Source organism: Daphnia magna, linkage group LG2 (genome assembly GCF_020631705.1).
Source record: "Daphnia magna isolate NIES linkage group LG2, ASM2063170v1.1, whole genome shotgun sequence".
NCBI classification, from domain to species: Eukaryota; Metazoa; Arthropoda; class Branchiopoda; order Diplostraca; family Daphniidae; genus Daphnia; species Daphnia magna.
The window spans coordinates 5119751-5143214 of NC_059183.1; the positions used below are offsets into that span (position 1 = coordinate 5119751).

The window sequence follows — 23464 nt, forward strand, 5'->3', positions numbered from 1 at the left end:
TGTCTAATTCTATTTTTTGAAGATTTTGACAAAAGTGGGAAGGCTATACCCTTCCCACTTTTTCATTTTTTACCAAATTTCAAATTTTGCTTAAAATACATGATTTAGATTTAAAATTGACTGAAAATAACGAAAATCAGGTTTATTTTTCATTAAGTTACATAGTTTATGAAACAATCGTAAAAAACATCAACAAAGTTGGTGCGTTAATAGCAATTTGCTTTGTTTTATTTTGAAACCGTTTGGTTTAACGAGAAACCAATATCAGATTTTTAATTAGCGTTCAATTTTGATTATGCTGTGTGATTTTTGTCTAATTCTATTTTTTGAAGATTTTGACAAAAGTGGGAAGGCTATACCCTTCCCACTTTTTCATTTTTTACCAAATTTCAAATTTTGCTTAAAATACATGATTTAGATTTTAAATTGACTGAAAATAACGAAAATCAGGTTTATTTTTCATTAAGTTACATAGTTTATGAAACAATCGTAAAAAACATCAACAAAGTTGGTGCGTTAATAGCAATTTGCTTTGTTTTATTTTGAAACCGTTTGGTTTAACGAGAAACCAATATCAGATTTTTAATTAGCGTTCAATTTTGATTATGCTGTTTGATTTTTGTCTAATTCTATTTTTTGAAGATTTTGACAAAAGTGGGAAGGCTATACCCTTCCCACTTTTTCATTTTTGACTAAATTTCAAATTTTGCTTAAAATACATGATTTAGATTTAAAATTGACTGAAAATAACGAAAATCAGGTTTATTTTTCATTAAGTTACATAGTTTATGAAACAATCGTAAAAAACATCAACAAAGTTGGTGCGTTAATAGCAATTTGCTTTGTTTTATTTTGAAACCGTTTGGTTTAACGAGAAACCAATATCAGATTTTTAATTAGCGTTCAATTTTGATTATGCTGTGTGATTTTTGTCTAATTCTATTTTTTGAAGATTTTGACAAAAGTGGGAAGGCTATACCCTTCCCACTTTTTCATTTTTGACTAAATTTCAAATTTTGCTTAAAATACATGATTTAGATTTAAAATTGACTGAAAATAACGAAAATCAGGTTTATTTTTCATTAAGTTACATAGTTTATGAAACAATCGTAAAAAACATCAACAAAGTTGGTGCGTTAATAGCAATTTGCTTTGTTTTATTTTGAAACCGTTTGGTTTAACGAGAAACCAATATCAGATTTTTAATTAGCGTTCAATTTTGATTATGCTGTGTGATTTTTGTCTAATTCTATTTTTTGAAGATTTTGACAAAAGTGGGAAGGCTATACCCTTCCCACTTTTTCATTTTTGACTAAATTTCAAATTTTTCTTAAAATACATGATTTAGATTTAAAATTGACTGAAAATAACGAAAATCAGGTTTATTTTTCATTAAGTTACATAGTTTATGAAACAATCGTAAAAAACATCAACAAAGTTGGTGCGTTAATAGCAATTTGCTTTGTTTTATTTTGAAACCGTTTGGTTTAACGAGAAACCAATATCAGATTTTTAATTAGCGTTCAATTTTGATTATGCTGTGTGATTTTTGTCTAATTCTATTTTTTGAAGATTTTGACAAAAGTGGGAAGGCTATACCCTTCCCACTTTTTCATTTTTCACTAAATTTCAAATTTTTCTTAAAATACATGATTTAGATTTAAAATTGACTGAAAATAACGAAAATCAGGTTTATTTTTCATTAAGTTACATAGTTTATGAAACAATCGTAAAAAACATCAACAAAGTTGGTGCGTTAATAGCAATTTGCTTTGTTTTATTTTGAAACCGTTTGGTTTAACGAGAAACCAATATCAGATTTTTAATTAGCGTTCAATTTTGATTATGCTGTGTGATTTTTGTCTAATTCTATTTTTTGAAGATTTTGACAAAAGTGGGAAGGCTATACCCTTCCCACTTTTTCATTTTTGACTAAATTTCAAATTTTGCTTAAAATACATGATTTAGATTTAAAATTGACTGAAAATAACGAAAATCAGGTTTATTTTTCATTAAGTTACATAGTTTATGAAACAATCGTAAAAAACATCAACAAAGTTGGTGCGTTAATAGCAATTTGCTTTGTTTTATTTTGAAACCGTTTGGTTTAACGAGAAACCAATATCAGATTTTTAATTAGCGTTCAATTTTGATTATGCTGTGTGATTTTTGTCTAATTCTATTTTTTGAAGATTTTGACAAAAGTGGGAAGGCTATACCCTTCCCACTTTTTCATTTTTGACCAAATTTCAAATTTTGCTTAAAATACATGATTTAGATTTAAAATTGACTGAAAATAACGAAAATCAGGTTTATTTTTCATTAAGTTACATAGTTTATGAAACAATCGTAAAAAACATCAACAAAGTTGGTGCGTTAATAGCAATTTGCTTTGTTTTATTTTGAAACCGTTTGGTTTAACGAGAAACCAATATCAGATTTTTAATTAGCGTTCAATTTTGATTATGCTGTGTGATTTTTGTCTAATTCTATTTTTTGAAGATTTTGACAAAAGTGGGAAGGCTATACCCTTCCCACTTTTTCATTTTTTACCAAATTTCAAATTTTGCTTAAAATACATGATTTAGATTTAAAATTGACTGAAAATAACGAAAATCAGGTTTATTTTTCATTAAGTTACATAGTTTATGAAACAATCGTAAAAAACATCAACAAAGTTGGTGCGTTAATAGCAATTTGCTTTGTTTTATTTTGAAACCGTTTGGTTTAACGAGAAACCAATATCAGATTTTTAATTAGCGTTCAATTTTGATTATGCTGTTTGATTTTTGTCTAATTCTATTTTTTGAAGATTTTGACAAAAGTGGGAAGGCTATACCCTTCCCACTTTTTCATTTTTGACTAAATTTCAAATTTTGCTTAAAATACATGATTTAGATTTAAAATTGACTGAAAATAACGAAAATCAGGTTTATTTTTCATTAAGTTACATAGTTTATGAAACAATCGTAAAAAACATCAACAAAGTTGGTGCGTTAATAGCAATTTGCTTTGTTTTATTTTGAAACCGTTTGGTTTAACGAGAAACCAATATCAGATTTTTAATTAGCGTTCAATTTTGATTATGCTGTGTGATTTTTGTCTAATTCTATTTTTTGAAGATTTTGACAAAAGTGGGAAGGCTATACCCTTCCCACTTTTTCATTTTTGACCAAATTTCAAATTTTGCTTAAAATACATGATTTAGATTTAAAATTGACTGAAAATAACGAAAATCAGGTTTATTTTTCATTAAGTTACATAGTTTATGAAACAATCGTAAAAAACATCAACAAAGTTGGTGCGTTAATAGCAATTTGCTTTGTTTTATTTTGAAACCGTTTGGTTTAACGAGAAACCAATATCAGATTTTTAATTAGCGTTCAATTTTGATTATGCTGTTTGATTTTTGTCTAATTCTATTTTTTGAAGATTTTGACAAAAGTGGGAAGGCTATACCCTTCCCACTTTTTCATTTTTGACTAAATTTCAAATTTTGCTTAAAATACATGATTTAGATTTTAAATTGACTGGAAAATAACGAAAATCAGGTTTATTTTTCATTAAGTTACATAGTTTATGAAACAATCGTAAAAAACATCAACAAAGTTGGTGCGTTAATAGCAATTTGCTTTGTTTTATTTTGAAACCGTTTGGTTTAACGAGAAACCAATATCAGATTTTTAATTAGCGTTCAATTTTGATTATGCTGTGTGATTTTTGTCTAATTCTATTTTTTGAAGATTTTGACAAAAGTGGGAAGGCTATACCCTTCCCACTTTTTCATTTTTGACTAAATTTCAAATTTTGCTTAAAATACATGATTTAGATTTAAAATTGACGGAAAATAACGAAAATCAGGTTTATTTTTCATTAAGTTACATAGTTTATGAAACAATCGTAAAAAACATCAACAAAGTTGGTGCGTTAATAGCAATTTGCTTTGTTTTATTTTGAAACCGTTTGGTTTAACGAGAAACCAATATCAGATTTTTAATTAGCGTTCAATTTTGATTATGCTGTGTGATTTTTGTCTAATTCTATTTTTTGAAGATTTTGACAAAAGTGGGAAGGCTATACCCTTCCCACTTTTTCATTTTTGACTAAATTTCAAATTTTTCTTAAAATACATGATTTAGATTTAAAATTGACTGAAAATAACGAAAATCAGGTTTATTTTTCATTAAGTTACATAGTTTATGAAACAATCGTAAAAAACATCAACAAAGTTGGTGCGTTAATAGCAATTTGCTTTGTTTTATTTTGAAACCGTTTGGTTTAACGAGAAACCAATATCAGATTTTTAATTAGCGTTCAATTTTGATTATGCTGTGTGATTTTTGTCTAATTCTATTTTTTGAAGATTTTGACAAAAGTGGGAAGGCTATACCCTTCCCACTTTTTCATTTTTGACCAAATTTCAAATTTTGCTTAAAATACATGATTTAGATTTAAAATTGACTGAAAATAACGAAAATCAGGTTTATTTTTCATTAAGTTACATAGTTTATGAAACAATCGTAAAAAACATCAACAAAGTTGGTGCGTTAATAGCAATTTGCTTTGTTTTATTTTGAAACCGTTTGGTTTAACGAGAAACCAATATCAGATTTTTAATTAGCGTTCAATTTTGATTATGCTGTGTGATTTTTGTCTAATTCTATTTTTTGAAGATTTTGACAAAAGTGGGAAGGCTATACCCTTCCCACTTTTTCATTTTTGACTAAATTTCAAATTTTTCTTAAAATACATGATTTAGATTTAAAATTGACTGAAAATAACGAAAATCAGGTTTATTTTTCATTAAGTTACATAGTTTATGAAACAATCGTAAAAACATCAACAAAGTTGGTGCGTTAATAGCAATTTGCTTTGTTTTATTTTGAAACCGTTTGGTTTAACGAGAAACCAATATCAGATTTTTAATTAGCGTTCAATTTTGATTATGCTGTGTGATTTTTGTCTAATTCTATTTTTCGAAGATTTTGACAAAAGTGGGAAGGCTATACCCTTCCCACTTTTTCATTTTTGACTAAATTTCAAATTTTTCTTAAAATACATGATTTAGATTTAAAATTGACTGAAAATAACGAAAATCAGGTTTATTTTTCATTAAGTTACATAGTTTATGAAACAATCGTAAAAAACATCAACAAAGTTGGTGCGTTAATAGCAATTTGCTTTGTTTTATTTTGAAACCGTTGGTTTAACGAGAAACCAATATCAGATTTTTAATTAGCGTTCAATTTTGATTATGCTGTGTGATTTTTGTCTAATTCTATTTTTTGAAGATTTTGACAAAAGTGGGAAGGCTATACCCTTCCCACTTTTTCATTTTTTACCAAATTTCAAATTTTGCTTAAAATACATGATTTAGATTTAAAATTGACTGAAAATAACGAAAATCAGGTTTATTTTTCATTAAGTTACATAGTTTATGAAACAATCGTAAAAAACATCAACAAAGTTGGTGCGTTAATAGCAATTTGCTTTGTTTTATTTTGAAACCGTTTGGTTTAACGAGAAACCAATATCAGATTTTTAATTAGCGTTCAATTTTGATTATGCTGTGTGATTTTTGTCTAATTCTATTTTTTGAAGATTTTGACAAAAGTGGGAAGGCTATACCCTTCCCACTTTTTCATTTTTTACCAAATTTCAAATTTTGCTTAAAATACATGATTTAGATTTTAAATTGACTGAAAATAACGAAAATCAGGTTTATTTTTCATTAAGTTACATAGTTTATGAAACAATCGTAAAAAACATCAACAAAGTTGGTGCGTTAATAGCAATTTGCTTTGTTTTATTTTGAAACCGTTTGGTTTAACGAGAAACCAATATCAGATTTTTAATTAGCGTTCAATTTTGATTATGCTGTTTGATTTTTGTCTAATTCTATTTTTTGAAGATTTTGACAAAAGTGGGAAGGCTATACCCTTCCCACTTTTTCATTTTTGACTAAATTTCAAATTTTGCTTAAAATACATGATTTAGATTTAAAATTGACTGAAAATAACGAAAATCAGGTTTATTTTTCATAAAGTTACATAGTTTATGAAACAATCGTAAAAAACATCAACAAAGTTGGTGCGTTAATAGCAATTTGCTTTGTTTTATTTTGAAACCGTTTGGTTTAACGAGAAACCAATATCAGATTTTTAATTAGCGTTCAATTTTGATTATGCTGTGTGATTTTTGTCTAATTCTATTTTTTGAAGATTTTGACAAAAGTGGGAAGGCTATACCCTTCCCACTTTTTCTTTTTGACTAAATTTCAAATTTTGCTTAAAATACATGATTTAGATTTAAAATTGACGGAAAATAACGAAAATCAGGTTTATTTTTCATTAAGTTACATAGTTTATGAAACAATCGTAAAAAACATCAACAAAGTTGGTGCGTTAATAGCAATTTGCTTTGTTTTATTTTGAAACCGTTTGGTTTAACGAGAAACCAATATCAGATTTTTAATTAGCGTTCAATTTTGATTATGCTGTGTGATTTTTGTCTAATTCTATTTTTCGAAGATTTTGACAAAAGTGGGAAGGCTATACCCTTCCCACTTTTTCATTTTTGACTAAATTTCAAATTTTTCTTAAAATACATGATTTAGATTTAAAATTGACTGAAAATAACGAAAATCAGGTTTATTTTTCATTAAGTTACATAGTTTATGAAACAATCGTAAAAAACATCAACAAAGTTGGTGCGTTAATAGCAATTTGCTTTGTTTCATTTTGAAACCGTTGGTTTAACGAGAAACCAATATCAGATTTTTAATTAGCGTTCAATTTTGATTATGCTGTGTGATTTTTGTCTAATTCTATTTTTTGAAGATTTTGACAAAAGTGGGAAGGCTATACCCTTCCCACTTTTTCATTTTTGACTAAATTTCAAATTTTGCTTAAAATACATGATTTAGATTTAAAATTGACTGAAAATAACGAAAATCAGGTTTATTTTTCATTAAGTTACATAGTTTATGAAACAATCGTAAAAAACATCAACAAAGTTGGTGCGTTAATAGCAATTTGCTTTGTTTTATTTTGAAACCGTTTGGTTTAACGAGAAACCAATATCAGATTTTTAATTAGCGTTCAATTTTGATTATGCTGTGTGATTTTTGTCTAATTCTATTTTTTGAAGATTTTGACAAAAGTGGGAAGGCTATACCCTTCCCACTTTTTCATTTTTGACTAAATTTCAAATTTTTCTTAAAATACATGATTTAGATTTAAAATTGACTGAAAATAACGAAAATCAGGTTTATTTTTCATTAAGTTACATAGTTTATGAAACAAACGTAAAAAAAAAAAAAAAAAGTTGGTGCGTTAATAGCAATTTGCTTTGTTTTATTTTGAAACCGTTGGTTTAACGAGAAACCAATATCAGATTTTTAATTAGCGTTCAATTTTGATTATGCTGTGTGATTTTTGTCTAATTCTATTTTTTGAAGATTTTGATAAAAGGGGGAAGCCCCCTTTTTTTTTCAAAAGGGGGAAGGATATACCCTCCCTTTTTTTTTTGACTAAATTTCAAATTTTGCTTAAAATACATGATTTAGATTTAAAATTGACTGAAAATAACGAAAATCAGGTTTATTTTTCATTAAGTTACATAGTTTATGAAACAATCGTAAAAAACATCAACAAAGTTGGTGCGTTAATAGCAATTTGCTTTGTTTTATTTTGAAACCGTTTGGTTTAACGAGAAACCAATATCAGATTTTTAATTAGCGTTCAATTTTGATTATGCTGTGTGATTTTTGTCTAATTCTATTTTTTGAAGATTTTGACAAAAGTGGGAAGGCTATACCCTTCCCACTTTTTCATTTTTTACCAAATTTCAAATTTTGCTTAAAATACATGATTTAGATTTAAAATTGACTGAAAATAACGAAAATCAGGTTTATTTTTCATTAAGTTACATAGTTTATGAAACAATCGTAAAAAACATCAACAAAGTTGGTGCGTTAATAGCAATTTGCTTTGTTTTATTTTGAAACCGTTTGGTTTAACGAGAAACCAATATCAGATTTTTAATTAGCGTTCAATTTTGATTATGCTGTTTGATTTTTGTCTAATTCTATTTTTTGAAGATTTTGACAAAAGTGGGAAGGCTATACCCTTCCCACTTTTTCATTTTTGACTAAATTTCAAATTTTGCTTAAAATACATGATTTAGATTTTAAATTGACGGAAAATAACGAAAATCAGGTTTATTTTTCATTAAGTTACATAGTTTATGAAACAATCGTAAAAAACATCAACAAAGTTGGTGCGTTAATAGCAATTTGCTTTGTTTTATTTTGAAACCGTTTGGTTTAACGAGAAACCAATATCAGATTTTTAATTAGCGTTCAATTTTGATTATGCTGTGTGATTTTTGTCTAATTCTATTTTTTGAAGATTTTGACAAAAGTGGGAAGGCTATACCCTTCCCACTTTTTCATTTTTGACTAAATTTCAAATTTTGCTTAAAATACATGATTTAGATTTAAAATTGACGGAAAATAACGAAAATCAGGTTTATTTTTCATTAAGTTACATAGTTTATGAAACAATCGTAAAAAACATCAACAAAGTTGGTGCGTTAATAGCAATTTGCTTTGTTTTATTTTGAAACCGTTTGGTTTAACGAGAAACCAATATCAGATTTTTAATTAGCGTTCAATTTTGATTATGCTGTGTGATTTTTGTCTAATTCTATTTTTTGAAGATTTTGACAAAAGTGGGAAGGCTATACCCTTCCCACTTTTTCATTTTTGACTAAATTTCAAATTTTTCTTAAAATACATGATTTAGATTTAAAATTGACTGAAAATAACGAAAATCAGGTTTATTTTTCATTAAGTTACATAGTTTATGAAACAATCGTAAAAAACATCAACAAAGTTGGTGCGTTAATAGCAATTTGCTTTGTTTTATTTTGAAACCGTTTGGTTTAACGAGAAACCAATATCAGATTTTTAATTAGCGTTCAATTTTGATTATGCTGTGTGATTTTTGTCTAATTCTATTTTTTGAAGATTTTGACAAAAGTGGGAAGGCTATACCCTTCCCACTTTTTCATTTTTGACCAAATTTCAAATTTTGCTTAAAATACATGATTTAGATTTAAAATTGACTGAAAATAACGAAAATCAGGTTTATTTTTCATTAAGTTACATAGTTTATGAAACAATCGTAAAAAACATCAACAAAGTTGGTGCGTTAATAGCAATTTGCTTTGTTTTATTTTGAAACCGTTTGGTTTAACGAGAAACCAATATCAGATTTTTAATTAGCGTTCAATTTTGATTATGCTGTGTGATTTTTGTCTAATTCTATTTTTTGAAGATTTTGACAAAAGTGGGAAGGCTATACCCTTCCCACTTTTTCATTTTTGACTAAATTTCAAATTTTTCTTAAAATACATGATTTAGATTTAAAATTGACTGAAAATAACGAAAATCAGGTTTATTTTTCATTAAGTTACATAGTTTATGAAACAATCGTTAAAAACATCAACAAAGTTGGTGCGTTAATAGCAATTTGCTTTGTTTTATTTTGAAACCGTTTGGTTTAACGAGAAACCAATATCAGATTTTTAATTAGCGTTCAATTTTGATTATGCTGTGTGATTTTTGTCTAATTCTATTTTTTGAAGATTTTGACAAAAGTGGGAAGGCTATACCCTTCCCACTTTTTCATTTTTGACTTAATTTCAAATTTTGCTTGAAATACATGATTTAGATTTAAAATTGACGGAAAATAACGAAAATCAGGTTTATTTTTCATTAAGTTACATAGTTTATGAAACAATCGTAAAAAACATCAACAAAGTTGGTGCGTTAATAGCAATTTGCTTTGTTTTATTTTGAAACCGTTTGGTTTAACGAGAAACCAATATCAGATTTTTAATTAGCGTTCAATTTTGATTATGCTGTGTGATTTTTGTCTAATTCTATTTTTTGAAGATTTTGACAAAAGTGGGAAGGCTATACCCTTCCCACTTTTCATTTTTGACTAAATTTCAAATTTTGCTTAAAATACATGATTTAGATTGAAAATTGACTGAAAATAACGAAAATCAGGTTTATTTTTCATTAAGTTACATAGTTTATGAAACAATCGTAAAAAACATCAACAAAGTTGGTGCGTTAATATGAATTTGCTTTGTTTTTTTTTAAAACCCGTTTGGTTTAACGAGAAACCAATATCAGATTCTTAATTAGCGTTCAATTTTGATTATGCTTTGTGATTTTTGTCTAATTCTATTTTTTGAAGATTTTGACAAAAGTGGGAAGGCTATACCCTTCCCACTTTTCCATTTTTGGCCGAATTTTCAACTTTTGTTTAAGAAACATGATTTCAATTCAGAATTGAATGGTAATCACGGAAATCAAGTTTATTCTTCAATTGGCCTTATAGTTTTTTTTAAACTTAACGTTAACAACAAAATATAGAGTTGGGGTGGTGGCGATCAAAATCTGTCTAACAATCGATCGATAAATTCAGAACGTAGTAGACTCCTCCTCCTCGAGGGCGTGGTTTACTTAAAATCCTTCCTTCGAGCGTCAATTTTGACCGCTAGATGACAATGCTAGTTAACTATTTATTTACAATAAAAGATCAACTAGCGAAGAAGGGTTGTCTTTAAAAAAAAGTGGGTCAATTGCGTTCCATAAATCTTTAGCAAAAATTACGGTTTAACAGAAAAATTACATGTTTTTTGCTGCATAATGAGTTCAACCAACATAATTCATTATGGGGGCTGTCACTGTGGTCAAATTCGTTTCAAAGTAATAGCCCCTTCGGCCGTAATTGTCTTTGACTGCAAGTATTGTTATTTTACTTATTTCCTCCTTACATTTTGTAAACTTTGATGCATATGGGTGTGTCTGGTTAATAGCTGTAGCATATGCACGAAAAAGCAAAACAGGCATTTCATCGTCCCATCAACCGACTTCACTTTGCTCCAAGGAAAGAATCATCTGACGACATACACTTTTGGCACAAATCAAGCTAAACACCAGGTGATTCTTTGAGACCGTTTTCAGATCGGCGGTGAAATAGGACTTAAATTGTGCTAGAGAAATGGACAGGTATTTTCAATCCGATTTCTGTGGGAAAAATAGGACTGCTCAGAATGTTTCAAATGTCAGTTCCATTTCTACGAATTCTTTTTCTCCAGTCCTATTTCACGGGCTACGTTACTTCAGAGTATCTCGTCATGACTCGAGCTTTTGTTTCATTCGATTTCAGTTTTGCAAGACATGTGGTGTCCAAAGTTTTTATATACCGAGATCTAACCCGGACGGAATAGGTAATTATTTAAATTCAAACATAACGATGCTTCTATACCAACCTTACTGATAGTTCAAAAGAAACTGTGTTTGCTTGTAATTAGGGGTGATGCCTCACTGTATTGATCAAGGCACAGTTCAAGAAGTCATCACTAAAACGTTTAATGGTCAACAATGGGAGGAGAGTATGGGAAAATTTCCAGAGATCAAAAAATTTTCTCAACACCCATCAACAAGTAATATGGAATAAATGCAGAATGTACTATTTCTGCAAAAAACTATATAACGCGCATTTTACTAGATGTTTGGTTATCGAAATACGAAATAACGGTGCAAGTTTAACAGTATCAGACTAGAGAATTGTTTAGAGTTTCTGACAAGCTATTTAGAAAGTTCTCCCCATTTGCGATATTCGTGGTGGCAATAAGATAGTCTGTGGGAGCTGTAAAAAGAAAAAACCAATTAGCAATACCAGTATATCAATAGTACACGCGATCGACGAAGAATACTGACCATCATCTCTTTTAGACAGGAACCGTAGAGCAGAAATCTCTGCATAGGTACACCCACCGAGGAAAAAGACTAGCGTGACCTTTGTTTCTTCAATCGAACTATGAATACTATTCTTGGAATTTCCTAAAACCAAACACATATGAAAGTCAACGCTAATCTAATCTAGAATGTAATACAACTAACTTCTTAAATCCATGGAGATAGGTTGAGTTTCTTGAACTAAAGGTCCTGGAATCAAATTAAGGACATCGGAAATCTGCTTCCATCCAGGCTTGGCTGCCCATTGAACCAAACGTACGCTCAGTGGCGCGTAAATGGAGTGCACATATGAGATATCAGTCGGTGTTATTTCATTGACATCGTCCACGGTGAGATTCAGCGCTCTCCTTATTACAGTAAAAGGACGACTGCTTTGTTGCAACCGAAGGAGACCACACGTCTCCAGATTATGAAGGGTGACCATATGCTGGAATCCGTAGGCATGGATGATTTCTCTTTTATAGTGTTCTAGGACACGCGGTTTCAGGCCACTGTTGGAGGCCGATTGCAGGCAAATTAGGCGAAGAACCTTTTGTAGAAAACAAATGAAATAATACGTTGCACATTAGTCAACAACAAAAGCATTCCGTACCTTTGTCAAAGGTTCCTGCTTACAAATGAAATCTTCAATGTAAGGGCATACTTTGTCGGTATCGATTCCATTCAAAAGGTCTTGCTCGACCTGAAGCGCTTCCTGAAAAGCCTCCGAAATTGTGATTTCCTTAACCAATTCGGCGATTGATGTATCTAAAAGAAATTCAAGCGATTTAACTTGATTAATGGCTTGGAATATTTCTTTAAACAATTACGTAAAGCAAGTGACTGTTTAGTAGCTTGCATCTGTGGCAGTTTTGCTACAAATTGTTTCAACTCGCTAACCGTTTTTGCTTCGTGCCGTTCTTCATACTGAGCTGAAATAGCTTTGGCTTTCCGACTGAGGGTGGTGCCCACTGCGGAAAAGTTTTTGTCTCTGTCAAAATAATAACCAGTGATTAGGGATAAAACTCGCGGAAAACTCTCAGGGTTGTCACCTTAGGTCAGCGTAAAGCTCTTCAGCTGAGTTTAGAACAATGGATTTAACTGCGCTGTCATCTGAGCGAGGTGACTGACCTCCAGAAGTTGCTGCTTGAAACTTTTCACCTGGGAGTTTGACGGTATCTGAATGTAAATAACAGAAGACAGAAATACAATTAAGTATTTTACATTCCAATTAATACAAACAAACAGGCTTACTATGTTTTATTCCATAAAATTCATCAATTAAACCCTCGTATGTCAGCTGCGTCACAACAGGTGTGACCAAATCAACTGTCCGATCAATGATCATCAGGGTGTCGAACAATGGAGACATGGGAGGATCACAGTCAACTCCGATATCACGTCGCATTCGCGTCATCAATTCAAATATGTTGCGGACATGGCGGCCTTTACCGACGATATTAGGAAAAATGCCATAAAGACTTTGGACGGTCATCAGCCCACGAGCAATTTGGTGCAAAGAGCTGGTTTCGTTATCAATATACAAATCCTTGGGGTGTAGAAGGAGAGTCAACAAAATCACAAATGGCATTCCTTCTAAATTTGATTTGTATACCATATTGTTATTTACCTTGAAAATACTATCAAGTTCCATTGAAATAACATCACTGTCTAATGTATAAAAGTCAATGGGCAGTTCATCTATAGAAGTAAGAGTGCCATAGACTCCTTTGTCCTAATGACCGTTATGCACACAATATTTTTAGTTTGAAACTATGTTTTCTTTTTCCTTTTCTTTTTTAAGTTATAGATGGTCACCAACCTTGAGTCTTTGTTCACACACTGCACATCTTCTAGAGACAAAAATCAGTTGGTACTCCTTGTTGGCAGAGTGACCTTGGTTTTCTTCACTGCATTAAAAAAAACATGTTGGGCTTCTTTCAAAAAAAATTGATATTTTTAATCTTACCAATGTAGATTATCTGCAATACAATCCATAAGTTCAATTTCAGGTCTTGTGATGAACAATATATTTTTAACAGAGACAGAGGGTATGCGCCCCCGTTTTAGTTGAAACATTTTGACAACATCAAGTTCTTTGAGAAAACTGTATTCAGCCACCAACCCAATGGGTCCAGTCAGCTCTTCATCCCAAAAAATGGCCTAGTAAAATGGCAAAGAATGCACACACAAATAATTTTGTATACTGTCATAGAACCATGATCAAGCAGAAATATTACCTTTGTTCCGCTAAATTTCTCCAAAAGAGTAACCAGATCCTATGAATCAAACAATTACAAGGAACATCAATAGTATTTCCATAGTTGTACGTTTATAAGAATAATAATACCTTTCTGGCTAGTTCTCTCAGCGTGCCAAAGTTTACTTTACCGGCGGATAAGTGTGCCATCGCTTCTACGTGAAGCTATATATTTAAGGTAGTGATTTTACGGATAAATTAGTAAATTGCTATAAACATTTGCAGACTGACAGAAGTGAACAAGTGAACAACAATCAACAAACACTAACCAATGTGTAGTTTATATTAAATAGTGGGAAGGCGGAGTACGGAAGATGGTGGCGAAAGTGTGGGGTTTAGTTGCGGGACCTAGGTCTGTCAGAGACCAACAGACCAACTTAGATAGACATAGACAAAGATTTTTTGAGTTGATGACTAACTGTCTGCCGATAGTAGATATCCTGTGGTTGGGTTTAATGATCTTATTGAAAAATCGATGTAAAATAGTAGGAAGGTTCCCAAAAAGAGGTTATCTTAGATTTTACATGAAAACATTTTTATTAATATTGTCTTTTTTACCGTTCTGGAGAAATATTTTAAGAAAAGCTTACCTACTGTAATTTTCTAGGTAAAAAAAAATTCACATATTAAACCGTTTCATTGTATATCTTTATATTTCCATTGATGTTTTTCCCCAATTACAATACACGTTAAAATAATTACTATTTTTCTCGAAATAAATGAATAAATGGGGTGAACCAGCCATTATTCCCTAGTCCAAGTCAGTTCAAACAGTTCACTGTAGTATTTTAGTGATGACGATGCGATTTAGGCTCTTTGTCTTCCACACGGACACTAGAAGGAGTGCAGGAAGAAGGCACGCGCAAGACAGCCATATTGGTCACCTCCATTCCGGCCAACTCGTCCAATGGACGGATGGGTAGGGCCTCCTTCAGCTGATCGGATAGCGGTCCGCTTGGAAGGCAATGGAATCCCATCTATTGATACGAATTCATACGCATCAATACACACTCAAGTTTAAAAGGGATATGGTAATAACTTTTTTAAAGGTTTCCAAATACCTTGACAGTTTCAAATTCAGCTGGCTGGCAGCCAGCTGAGCACTTCAGGGCCGGCTCGACTGAGAAACAGCGCTTACGTCCACGATGAATCATGCGGTTGCGGGAGAGATCACAGTCAGTTTCGGCGCTGCGGATGCCCATTGACAGGACATGCTGCTGGAACATGGGTGCCATGGGACGTCTATCGGTCAGTCCAAAGACAGCATGCGATTCTTCTTTGATGCATTTGTCCTGAATACGACGTAGAACCTCTTTTTCTCCAGGTGTTTGAACGCTCTTGCACCCAGCCGGTTGCCTCAGTTCGTAAGCAACACTCATCAGGTTTTCAGGCAGAGGACATTTTTTGGGTCCAGCAAGGTCAGTGATCTTATCGCCAGTCTGGGAACCACAGAGGCCACACAAGCGTCCACGATGAATGGGGGAGTTCAAGAGAATAACCTCTTCGGCACTTGCAGTTACGCGGATCAAATGGCTCGGTGAGTCCACTTCCATGAATCCATCACTGGTCATGCGGATAAGGGCAATAATGTCCTGATCCACATCCCTGACCTGGTAAACGCGGGAAACGTCGTTAAAGACGTGTTCCACTTCATTGACCTTGGCCTTCTTTTGAGCGGGATTGATCTCAATCTTTTCACGGTTCAGGTACACGGTCACAACCTAAGAAAATAACAAAAAATCCATCCTTAAAAATAAAAATTCAACCTTCGGCATTTGAAGATACGCTTACCTTTGCGTTCTTTTCTTCACGAGCCAAAACGGCCATTTTATAACGACCGGAACAGTCCTTAGTGATGAGCTGGTCGCATCCTTCGATGGAGGTATTGTAGGTGAGTCCATCGTAGGTAGTAACGGAATCGCGATCGACCATGCAGAGACCTGGGCCACCATAAACAGCACGGAAAGCGGTAAGACGAGGATTGAAGGGCAGAACGGCTTCGGCCAAAGGATGGATATTGATGCCATGGTAGAATGTATTCGATTCAGGTTTGTAGACACGCAGATCCATGGAACCAATGATAGGATAGTAAACGGTTTCAATGCGGATTTGGCTGGCCGTATTCTTAACGTCCACCTGGTTGTCCGACATGTGTTCGCCCATCCAGCGACGGAAAAGGTTGCTCACCTTGGTAGTCACGTTGCGTACAACTCCGGGCATCTACATTTGAAAATCGGTTCAAATTCTTCGCACGGAAAATTATAATGAAACGAAATTCTCTTAACAACCTCGTTGTAGTCGATGGTCACCACACCCTTGTTGAGGATGGCAGCCAAGCGACGAGTGGACAGGCATTCTTCGCTAACTCCACGACCGAACAATTCCTGTTTGGCGCACTGACGCTCCTGCATCTGGGATTGGATGGTTGAAGGGATCTCGTCCTCACTGCGGGCCATTTGTGCCTAAAAATGTGTACAAGAGTTCAACCGCCATACCTTTTTTACGAGTATTCTTTAGCTTATGTAAGTGAATTACGTTGATGATGATCTTGCGATCGTCAGTGCAAGATTTGCCGAATCCAATCTTGATGGAGGAGGTGCGTGAAATGTCATCGCGCAAGAATTCTTCGCGGCGGACTACAGATGGTCTGGGCAGTTTAGCGTCAACATCGACACACAAAACAAAGTTTTCTCCCATCTCCGATTCGAAACGTTTCTCCACCTTGAGACTACCGCGGTGAGACCGACCGTAATCTCCAACTCCGTAAGAAAGAGAGGTACCGAACACACGAGGTTTGGCACTGCCAACTAACTCAATGGCCATTTCCAAAGAATAGCCAACAGGTTCTGCCATCTGATGGAAAAGTTCCTGGAATTTGCGCTCTTTTCTACCGAATTGCTCGAAAATGTCTCTTTCATCAACCTTCTTCATCTTCTTCATTAGACCCTTGTTTTCACGTTCTTCCTCTTCTAGCAGCTCAGAATTGACCTCTTCACCCTGTTTGACAACTAGAGCAGGAGAACGAATTTCATGTCAAAATGAATAAAGTTATTTCTCATAAATGTTTTTCGGGGATTTACCGATGGAGAAAGAGCTCTTGATGATCTTGGTCTCAGATTTTGCCTGATCCAAAAAGAGGTTGGTCTCGTGATAGCGAAGAGTGGATGGCAGAGCGCTGAAGAGCAAGTAACCGAACCAATCTTGGTTGTAAGCGTTGGGGGCTCGCAAAGCCTGAACGTCACCGCGTTCAGTCAACAACATGTTCAAACCCAATGCTTGTCCACCGAAAGGAGTTTCAGTCTTAACGGGGAAAAATCGTTGGCTTATGGCGATTTAACATTCATAGGAACAAATAATAAAATACCTGCAGAGGTTTGTTTAGAAGCATGATGGGTTTTGTTTCAGGTAGGAGCAAGGACGGAGTGTAATCACCCAGTTTGCGGATGGTGGTGTATGGGATAACGGCGTGGCGAGCTAGACGCAATTTGCCACCCAAAAATTCCCAGCTGGTCTCAATATTGGCCTTGTCCATATCGGCAATGATGGAGAAACGGCCAGGCATAGCAACGATCATTTCAACATGAACTCCGGCAGTCGGATAAGAGCGGCTGAAGGGCATCTCAAGAGTGATTTTGTTGCAGATATCCAAATTGAAGACGGGCATGATGGTGCCTTCGGTTTGAGCCCTCAAGGATTTCATCGATTTAAAGTCTACATTGGTGCGAGTATCGGTCTTGACAGAGGCAAAGAGACGGACTTGACCGATGCCTGAATAAGCGAGACCCATGGCTGACGGAACGCGAACGAAAATATCGATCATGGGCAATACTTTGTGTACGCTGAAGGAGGATTCGCTCCTAGCGCTACGTTCAACGCTATTGCGGATCAATTTCTCCACCATTTTCTCAATGCTCAAAGGAGTGATGGCCAAGAACCGTTGGTAATTGTCCATGAAGTTGACGTAGATGAAAATCTCGGGTTGACCGGTGGCACGAGCCTCAATTTTGAGTTCTTTTTGGATCTTCTCTAGATCGGGATGAGTGTGCAACGACTCGTCCTTGTTGGATTTTCCACGGAGGAAAGTTTTGCCCAGCAATTTGTCGAGGAACTTTTCTGGCTGCTTGCTGTTGATGGAAACGTCAAACAGACGAGTGAACCAAGGGCCAAAAGTGAGGTACAAACTATTGTAGTGGTTTGATGGGATGAAGGATTCGTATCCAGGGAAATTGACCGTCTTGGTCAAGTAACCGAGACGGGTCTTCTCCTCGTAACCGGCCTTAAGGTAGTTAGACGAAACGAAAGAAGTCCAGCGCATCGGCTTCATCATGGGCAAGACCGATTCAGCACGCTGAGTAATGTCGCGGCGTTTAGGATCTTTGTTGCTCACCAAGCTGGCAATGGTGGTGTAAATGTAGTGAGAAACTTGATCGTTAGATTCGACCCAGGTGCTGAGAGCGACGCGTTCCCAGAAAGCCACAGGTGGGTTGCTGATGAAGAGCAGAGACAAAGCGGCCAAACGGATCTCAGTTTCTTCGGCCTTGTTGAAATAGACGGGCATCAGAATTTTGGAGACGATTTCGTGCTTATTGACGGCCATGGTGGACAAGGCGTAGATGGCTTTGGTGCGCAAAATGTTGCAGGCAGCCATGTCTTCGACATCCTCCATCGATAGCGAATCCTCTTCTTCTTCTACATCTTCTTCGAAATCGGTAACAACGTCTTCCTCGTCGGTGAATTCGTTAAACAGTTCGAATTCCTTTTCATTGGATTTTTCAGTCTTGATTTCGGATTTCATTTTTTTAATTTCCTGTTTCTCTTCTTTCACCATTGATTTGATTTCCTTCTTTTCCTCTTTTTTGCCTGACTTGAATTCATCTTTTTCTTCCTTTTTGGCGGATTTGAAGGCTTCCTTGTCTTCCTTCTCGTCCATCTTGATATCTTCCTCCAATTCTTCATACTCTTTCCCATCTTTCTTGGCAGCTTTGCGTTCTTTCTTTTCATCCTTCTTGCTCAACTTGGCCGATTTCTTGTTATCTTTCTTGTTCTCTTTTTTATGTTCTGGCCTGTGAGTCTTCTTCTGGCTTTTACCAGTTTTTTCCTCCTCCATCTCACTGCGGAGTTCTTCTTCAAATTGGTCCAACAATTCTTCGACGGAAGCTTCCTTGTTGTGGTGCTTTTTCTTGTAAGTCAGCCACTTCTTTCTCCATTCTTTCTTGATCATCGGTTCTTCGTCGTCGCGCATTGAGCGTCGATGGCGTTCGTACCACTGGGCTTCGAAATGGCTGCTGGGTTCGCAGCTGCTGATGTGCGGCAGAATCGAAGGGATGATAACCTCGTGACCGATGTTACCCAAAGCAGCCATCATGGCAATGCGCTCAACGTCATCGGTGGCCTTCTTCAGCTGTTCGTTTAGCCAAGGAACCAACTGGCGAGTCACCAATGGGTCGCGGACAGAGCAAAATTCGCCCATAACCATCTTGGGGAACAAATTGGTACTCGTGGTGCTGTTGACACAAGCCTGGTAGACGAGACGTGAAACGGACAAGGCTGTGGCGAATTTCAAGTCTCTGTTGCTTGTCACCACTTCGGATTTCATCAGTTCCTATCGAGAGAAAAAACAAACAGATTGTGTAACATGAGTGAATCGAAAATGTGGGAATTTCTGTTACAATCAAGTTGATCAAAAGCTGCTTCGTGGGGGTCTTGATGGTAGCCGGAAGCGTGGAAATAGCAATGACAGCCTGTTCTCCTTGAAGACGTCCCTTAAGGATCCAGTCGCGAACGATCATCACCGAAGGGTTGGTTCCAGAAATGACCAAAGCATCCAAGATCACTTGGCTGGATAAGTGAAGTAAAGTTTACTTGATGAAATTGATTTTCCTTTTTGAAGCAACCCTACCTGACGGGGCTCCATTCATCACTTTCCTTGCTCAAATGTTTGGAAACAAAAGCGGAAAGCTCAGGGAACTCCAAGTTGGAGATGGCTTTACGCATCATTTCGATTTTGTCAGCGACAAACTTGCCACTGGGATCGGTGTAGTATTCAGTGCCTTCAATATCACGAAGGATCTCCGACAACAAACGATCAGCTTCCTTGATAGCTTTTTCTTTTTCAACATTCATCACCAACGGTGTGTTGATATCGCGAAGACCAGGCTGACTCATACGAGAACCTTCGGTGGCGTGTTCTTCATCGTAAGCGTAAGTCAAGGATTTGTAATGTTGGACATCAGCGGGCATCTTCATCATGGTATGATCGCTTTTCTGGTTCTTGATGTCCACCAACTCTATTTTCTGAATGGTCAAGCCTTCAAGGGCCTCAGTTTCATAAGCAAGAGGCTTGGTAACCAAACGATCCATGGTCTTGATGCGTTGAACGATGAAAGTCTCCTCGTTGATTTTACAACCGAGAATCCTGACAAGATCCACATGCTAAAAACCAATCAAACATTGAAAATCATGGAACAATACACATTTAGAGTACAACAGAAGCAAAATTAACGCCTACCGCCCACTCGTTCTGACAGCTTGCGCCGCTAGTGACGTCGCACTGCATACCGGGGGTGCTGATATAGTTAAAGACGGGCAGGTTTTTGCATTTGTCAAAATCACGGTTCTTGACGATTTCATAAACGGGGAAACCCTCGCAGAGCTCAGGTACAGCCAGCAATTGTGGGTTGGAAACCAACTGCTGCTTGGGGATGCGGCTAATGTGATACCAGGTCTGACATTCACCACTGGTACAACCCTGAAATCGAATTTTCGTGGTTAACTGCTGAGTTCAAATCACTAAAAGCCATTCAAAATTACCTCCATGGTGTAGTAGACGGTGTTCTCGGCGTAATAGGCGCTGTGCTCTTCTTTGTGGAAGACACCAGAAGCTCCATCGAGCTGTAGTTGCAGTTGGGCGGCAACGGCGCGCTTGAAGTTGACAGTCCACAGAGGTTCCGACTTGCTGATGGCGACATTTTCGATCTGCAAAGGCAGAAGAATTTATCATCTTCAAATTTAAACTGCAAGTATTTTTTATTTTTTTTTACCCTGCCATTGACAATCTTCATCTGAATGGGTTTAACAAGGTGTTCCTTATCCATTAAGGGGACGTTGATGCCGGGATCAGCCTTAACGAATTCTTCCAGAACAGCTTCATTGAACATTTTTCCACTCAGATTGGTGAACTGTTTGAAGTGATTTTATTTGTCAAATTAAAAATGAATTGTCTTTAGCGTTACTTCATATTAGTAAGACTTACGGCAATGTTGATGGTGCTGTGATCCACGGGTTCAACGATCAGACGGCCTGAAATTGATCCTCCAGAGATAATGGGGCTGATTCCCATCATACCGGTTGAAAGGAAACCAGAGTAGTCATACTCGTAGACGCGACCAACTTTCCAAACTAATTGTGGCAACATTGTTGATAGAAAAAGTTCAGTTAAAATTTTATACAAAAATGTTAAAGAAAAAAAAAAGGGCGTGGAAAATAAATTTATTACCGTTGTGGGTAGGAACAGCAGTTTTCAGTTCGAAACCATCGTGGGGTTTAGCGGGTTTGATGGTTTCAAACGAAGACCAATCCTCCAAACTTCTCAATGGCTTGCTCTCAGCAGAGTGTGTGTTACCATTCTGACTACGGTTATGTCCGTGGTTTCCATGTTGGGGATGACCACTGACTAGTTGTTCATCAATTTCGATATTTTGTTCATCGACATCGACAGAAGAGATCAGACCACAGGCGATGTGAGCACCCGAATTGCCAGTTTTAAGGCTTTCGGGGCCGTTACCACGACCCAAATCATCGGCATTGGCATGAATTACCAGAGCACGGTTGAGAACGCTGTTTTGCTGGTCTTCGTACAAGGACATCACCTGGGACAGGATACTGATTTCTGCCCGGGAAACCTGGCCGGATGGCATGGCCTGAAATGGTTTGTGATTTTAATAATTCCTTAGTAATTCAGTAAATCATCACTAGATAAAATAAAATCATTGCTAGCGTTCAGTATTTAAACAGCGTAACCAGCCAATCATTTAAAAAGCTGCAAAACTATGAGTGTGTAGTAAGGATTGAGCACCGAACACTGGAAGTATTTGGTTACTTAACGAGCGTGAGCTTACCCTGATGTTGCCCAAGTCACCAACGTGACGGTTAGCATCGCGGGGTCCTCCGTGTTGTTTACCGGTCGGATTAAAGTGAGGGCCAACCTGGTGACAATCAGCTCCCAGCTGTTGGCCTTCGTGCACGTGCATGCCATGCATGCCGGGCTCCAAGCCGTAGACAGTGCCGCGGATCTTCACCGGGCTTTTAGGGGAAGCCTGCTCAAAGATGATTTTGCCATTGATTCCATCATTCAAAATCGATACGATGGCACGGCGGGGTCCTTCGACGGACTTGCCAGCGCAGCCACTGACCGCAATCACTAGAATTGGTAGCGCAATGTTCAGGTTTGTTAAAGAAGACAAATTAAAAAGTAACAATTTTAAGAATGAATTTGTATAATACCAATAAAGAGAGCGAAGAATCGCATCTTGGTAACCATGTGCCTCAAGAATTTGCGGCAATGGGTAAAGAGACGAAACACAGTTGTGGCCCGTGAGAAAGTTCGGCTTATGTAGCCTTTCCTAAAGATGGCCCATCAGCGGATTTCAGCTAGTCTCGTATGCTCTGCACAGATAACCTCTAATACAACGAGGTCATGCGAAAAAAACGCATCGTGAGCTGCTGAGACGGCTCGACATCTATCTCTTCGATTTAAAATTTCCACATCTTTACACATGCAAAATCTGCTTAGCTGTGTGTGCTCAGCTCATCGAGTACAAAATCACACCACCATTGCTTTCTTTGGAGATCCTTTTACCAATTATGGGATCATTGTAAAGTGAATGCGCAAGGACGAGTGCAAACAAGCGCGGGGAACCGCAATAACTAAATAAGTTTCCAATTTAATTTGTACTTATTTTTTCGTGTTTATCAAGCTCCAATTGCGCTGTACGCAGCGTGGGTTTGAGCATCAAAACCACATGACCTGAAAAAGCAACCGAGTCTCAGTTTCATCTGTGTACTTGCATCGCTGATGGCGAATCATCTTGGTAAAAACAGCTAATTTCCGGTCCATATTATCTCGGATCTCATTTCGCTTTCCAACTGCGTGCTGTGCTCCACACCAACTTCTTTCCAATCGAGACGTCTGTCCCATTACATTGCTTCTCACTTTCAAGGGATTTATTTTCATTTTTTTTTAATTTTTTTATTTTTTATTTTTTGCAATCATGCAATCGTCAAAGATCGAATGGCGCACTTTGACACATCAAATAACACAACGTTTTCCTGACAATGTTCGATTATTGAACTAAAGTTTTTGACAAAGTAGTTTGGATGACTAA

At 35.7% G+C, this 23464-nt stretch overlaps 3 protein-coding genes across 4 annotated transcripts; 1 reads left to right on the forward strand and 2 right to left on the reverse strand.

Moving 5' to 3' along the window:
• Nucleotides 1-10591: 10591 nt before the first annotated feature.
• Nucleotides 10592-11998, forward strand: LOC116916599 (centromere protein V). 2 transcript variants are annotated; one of them, XM_032921858.2, is made up of 5 exons: nucleotides 10592-10824; nucleotides 10897-11020; nucleotides 11250-11310; nucleotides 11395-11526; nucleotides 11819-11998. In XM_032921858.2, the coding sequence occupies exons 1-5, from the start codon at nucleotides 10727-10729 to the stop codon at nucleotides 11848-11850; spliced, it is 447 nt and encodes a 148-aa protein (XP_032777749.1). In that variant the 5' UTR covers nucleotides 10592-10726; the 3' UTR covers nucleotides 11851-11998. The 2 variants fall into 2 exon arrangements, with proteins under 2 accessions (XP_032777749.1, XP_045025060.1); XM_045169125.1 differs by having other exon boundaries at nucleotides 10593-10786.
• On the reverse strand, nucleotides 11391-14364 carry LOC116916594 (vacuolar protein sorting-associated protein 33A). Its single transcript, XM_032921852.2, has 12 exons — nucleotides 14172-14364; nucleotides 14062-14100; nucleotides 13791-13984; nucleotides 13644-13731; nucleotides 13452-13556; nucleotides 13076-13370; nucleotides 12874-13000; nucleotides 12652-12812; nucleotides 12435-12589; nucleotides 11987-12371; nucleotides 11804-11926; nucleotides 11391-11732 (listed from the first exon to the last, which is right to left on the reverse strand). The coding sequence occupies exons 1-12, from the start codon at nucleotides 14229-14231 to the stop codon at nucleotides 11638-11640; spliced, it is 1827 nt and encodes a 608-aa protein (XP_032777743.2). The 5' UTR covers nucleotides 14232-14364; the 3' UTR covers nucleotides 11391-11637.
• Nucleotides 14365-14715: 351 nt separating this feature from the next.
• On the reverse strand, nucleotides 14716-22743 carry LOC116916592 (vitellogenin). The gene is made up of 16 exons (XM_032921847.2): nucleotides 22584-22743; nucleotides 22199-22500; nucleotides 21577-22000; nucleotides 21334-21479; nucleotides 21122-21259; nucleotides 20892-21056; nucleotides 20590-20829; nucleotides 19981-20513; nucleotides 19751-19919; nucleotides 17446-19683; nucleotides 17162-17381; nucleotides 16617-17089; nucleotides 16370-16543; nucleotides 15873-16301; nucleotides 15143-15802; nucleotides 14716-15058 (listed from the first exon to the last, which is right to left on the reverse strand). The coding sequence occupies exons 1-16, from the start codon at nucleotides 22618-22620 to the stop codon at nucleotides 14870-14872; spliced, it is 6537 nt and encodes a 2178-aa protein (XP_032777738.2). The 5' UTR covers nucleotides 22621-22743; the 3' UTR covers nucleotides 14716-14869.
• Between the last annotated feature and the right edge of the window lie 721 nt (nucleotides 22744-23464).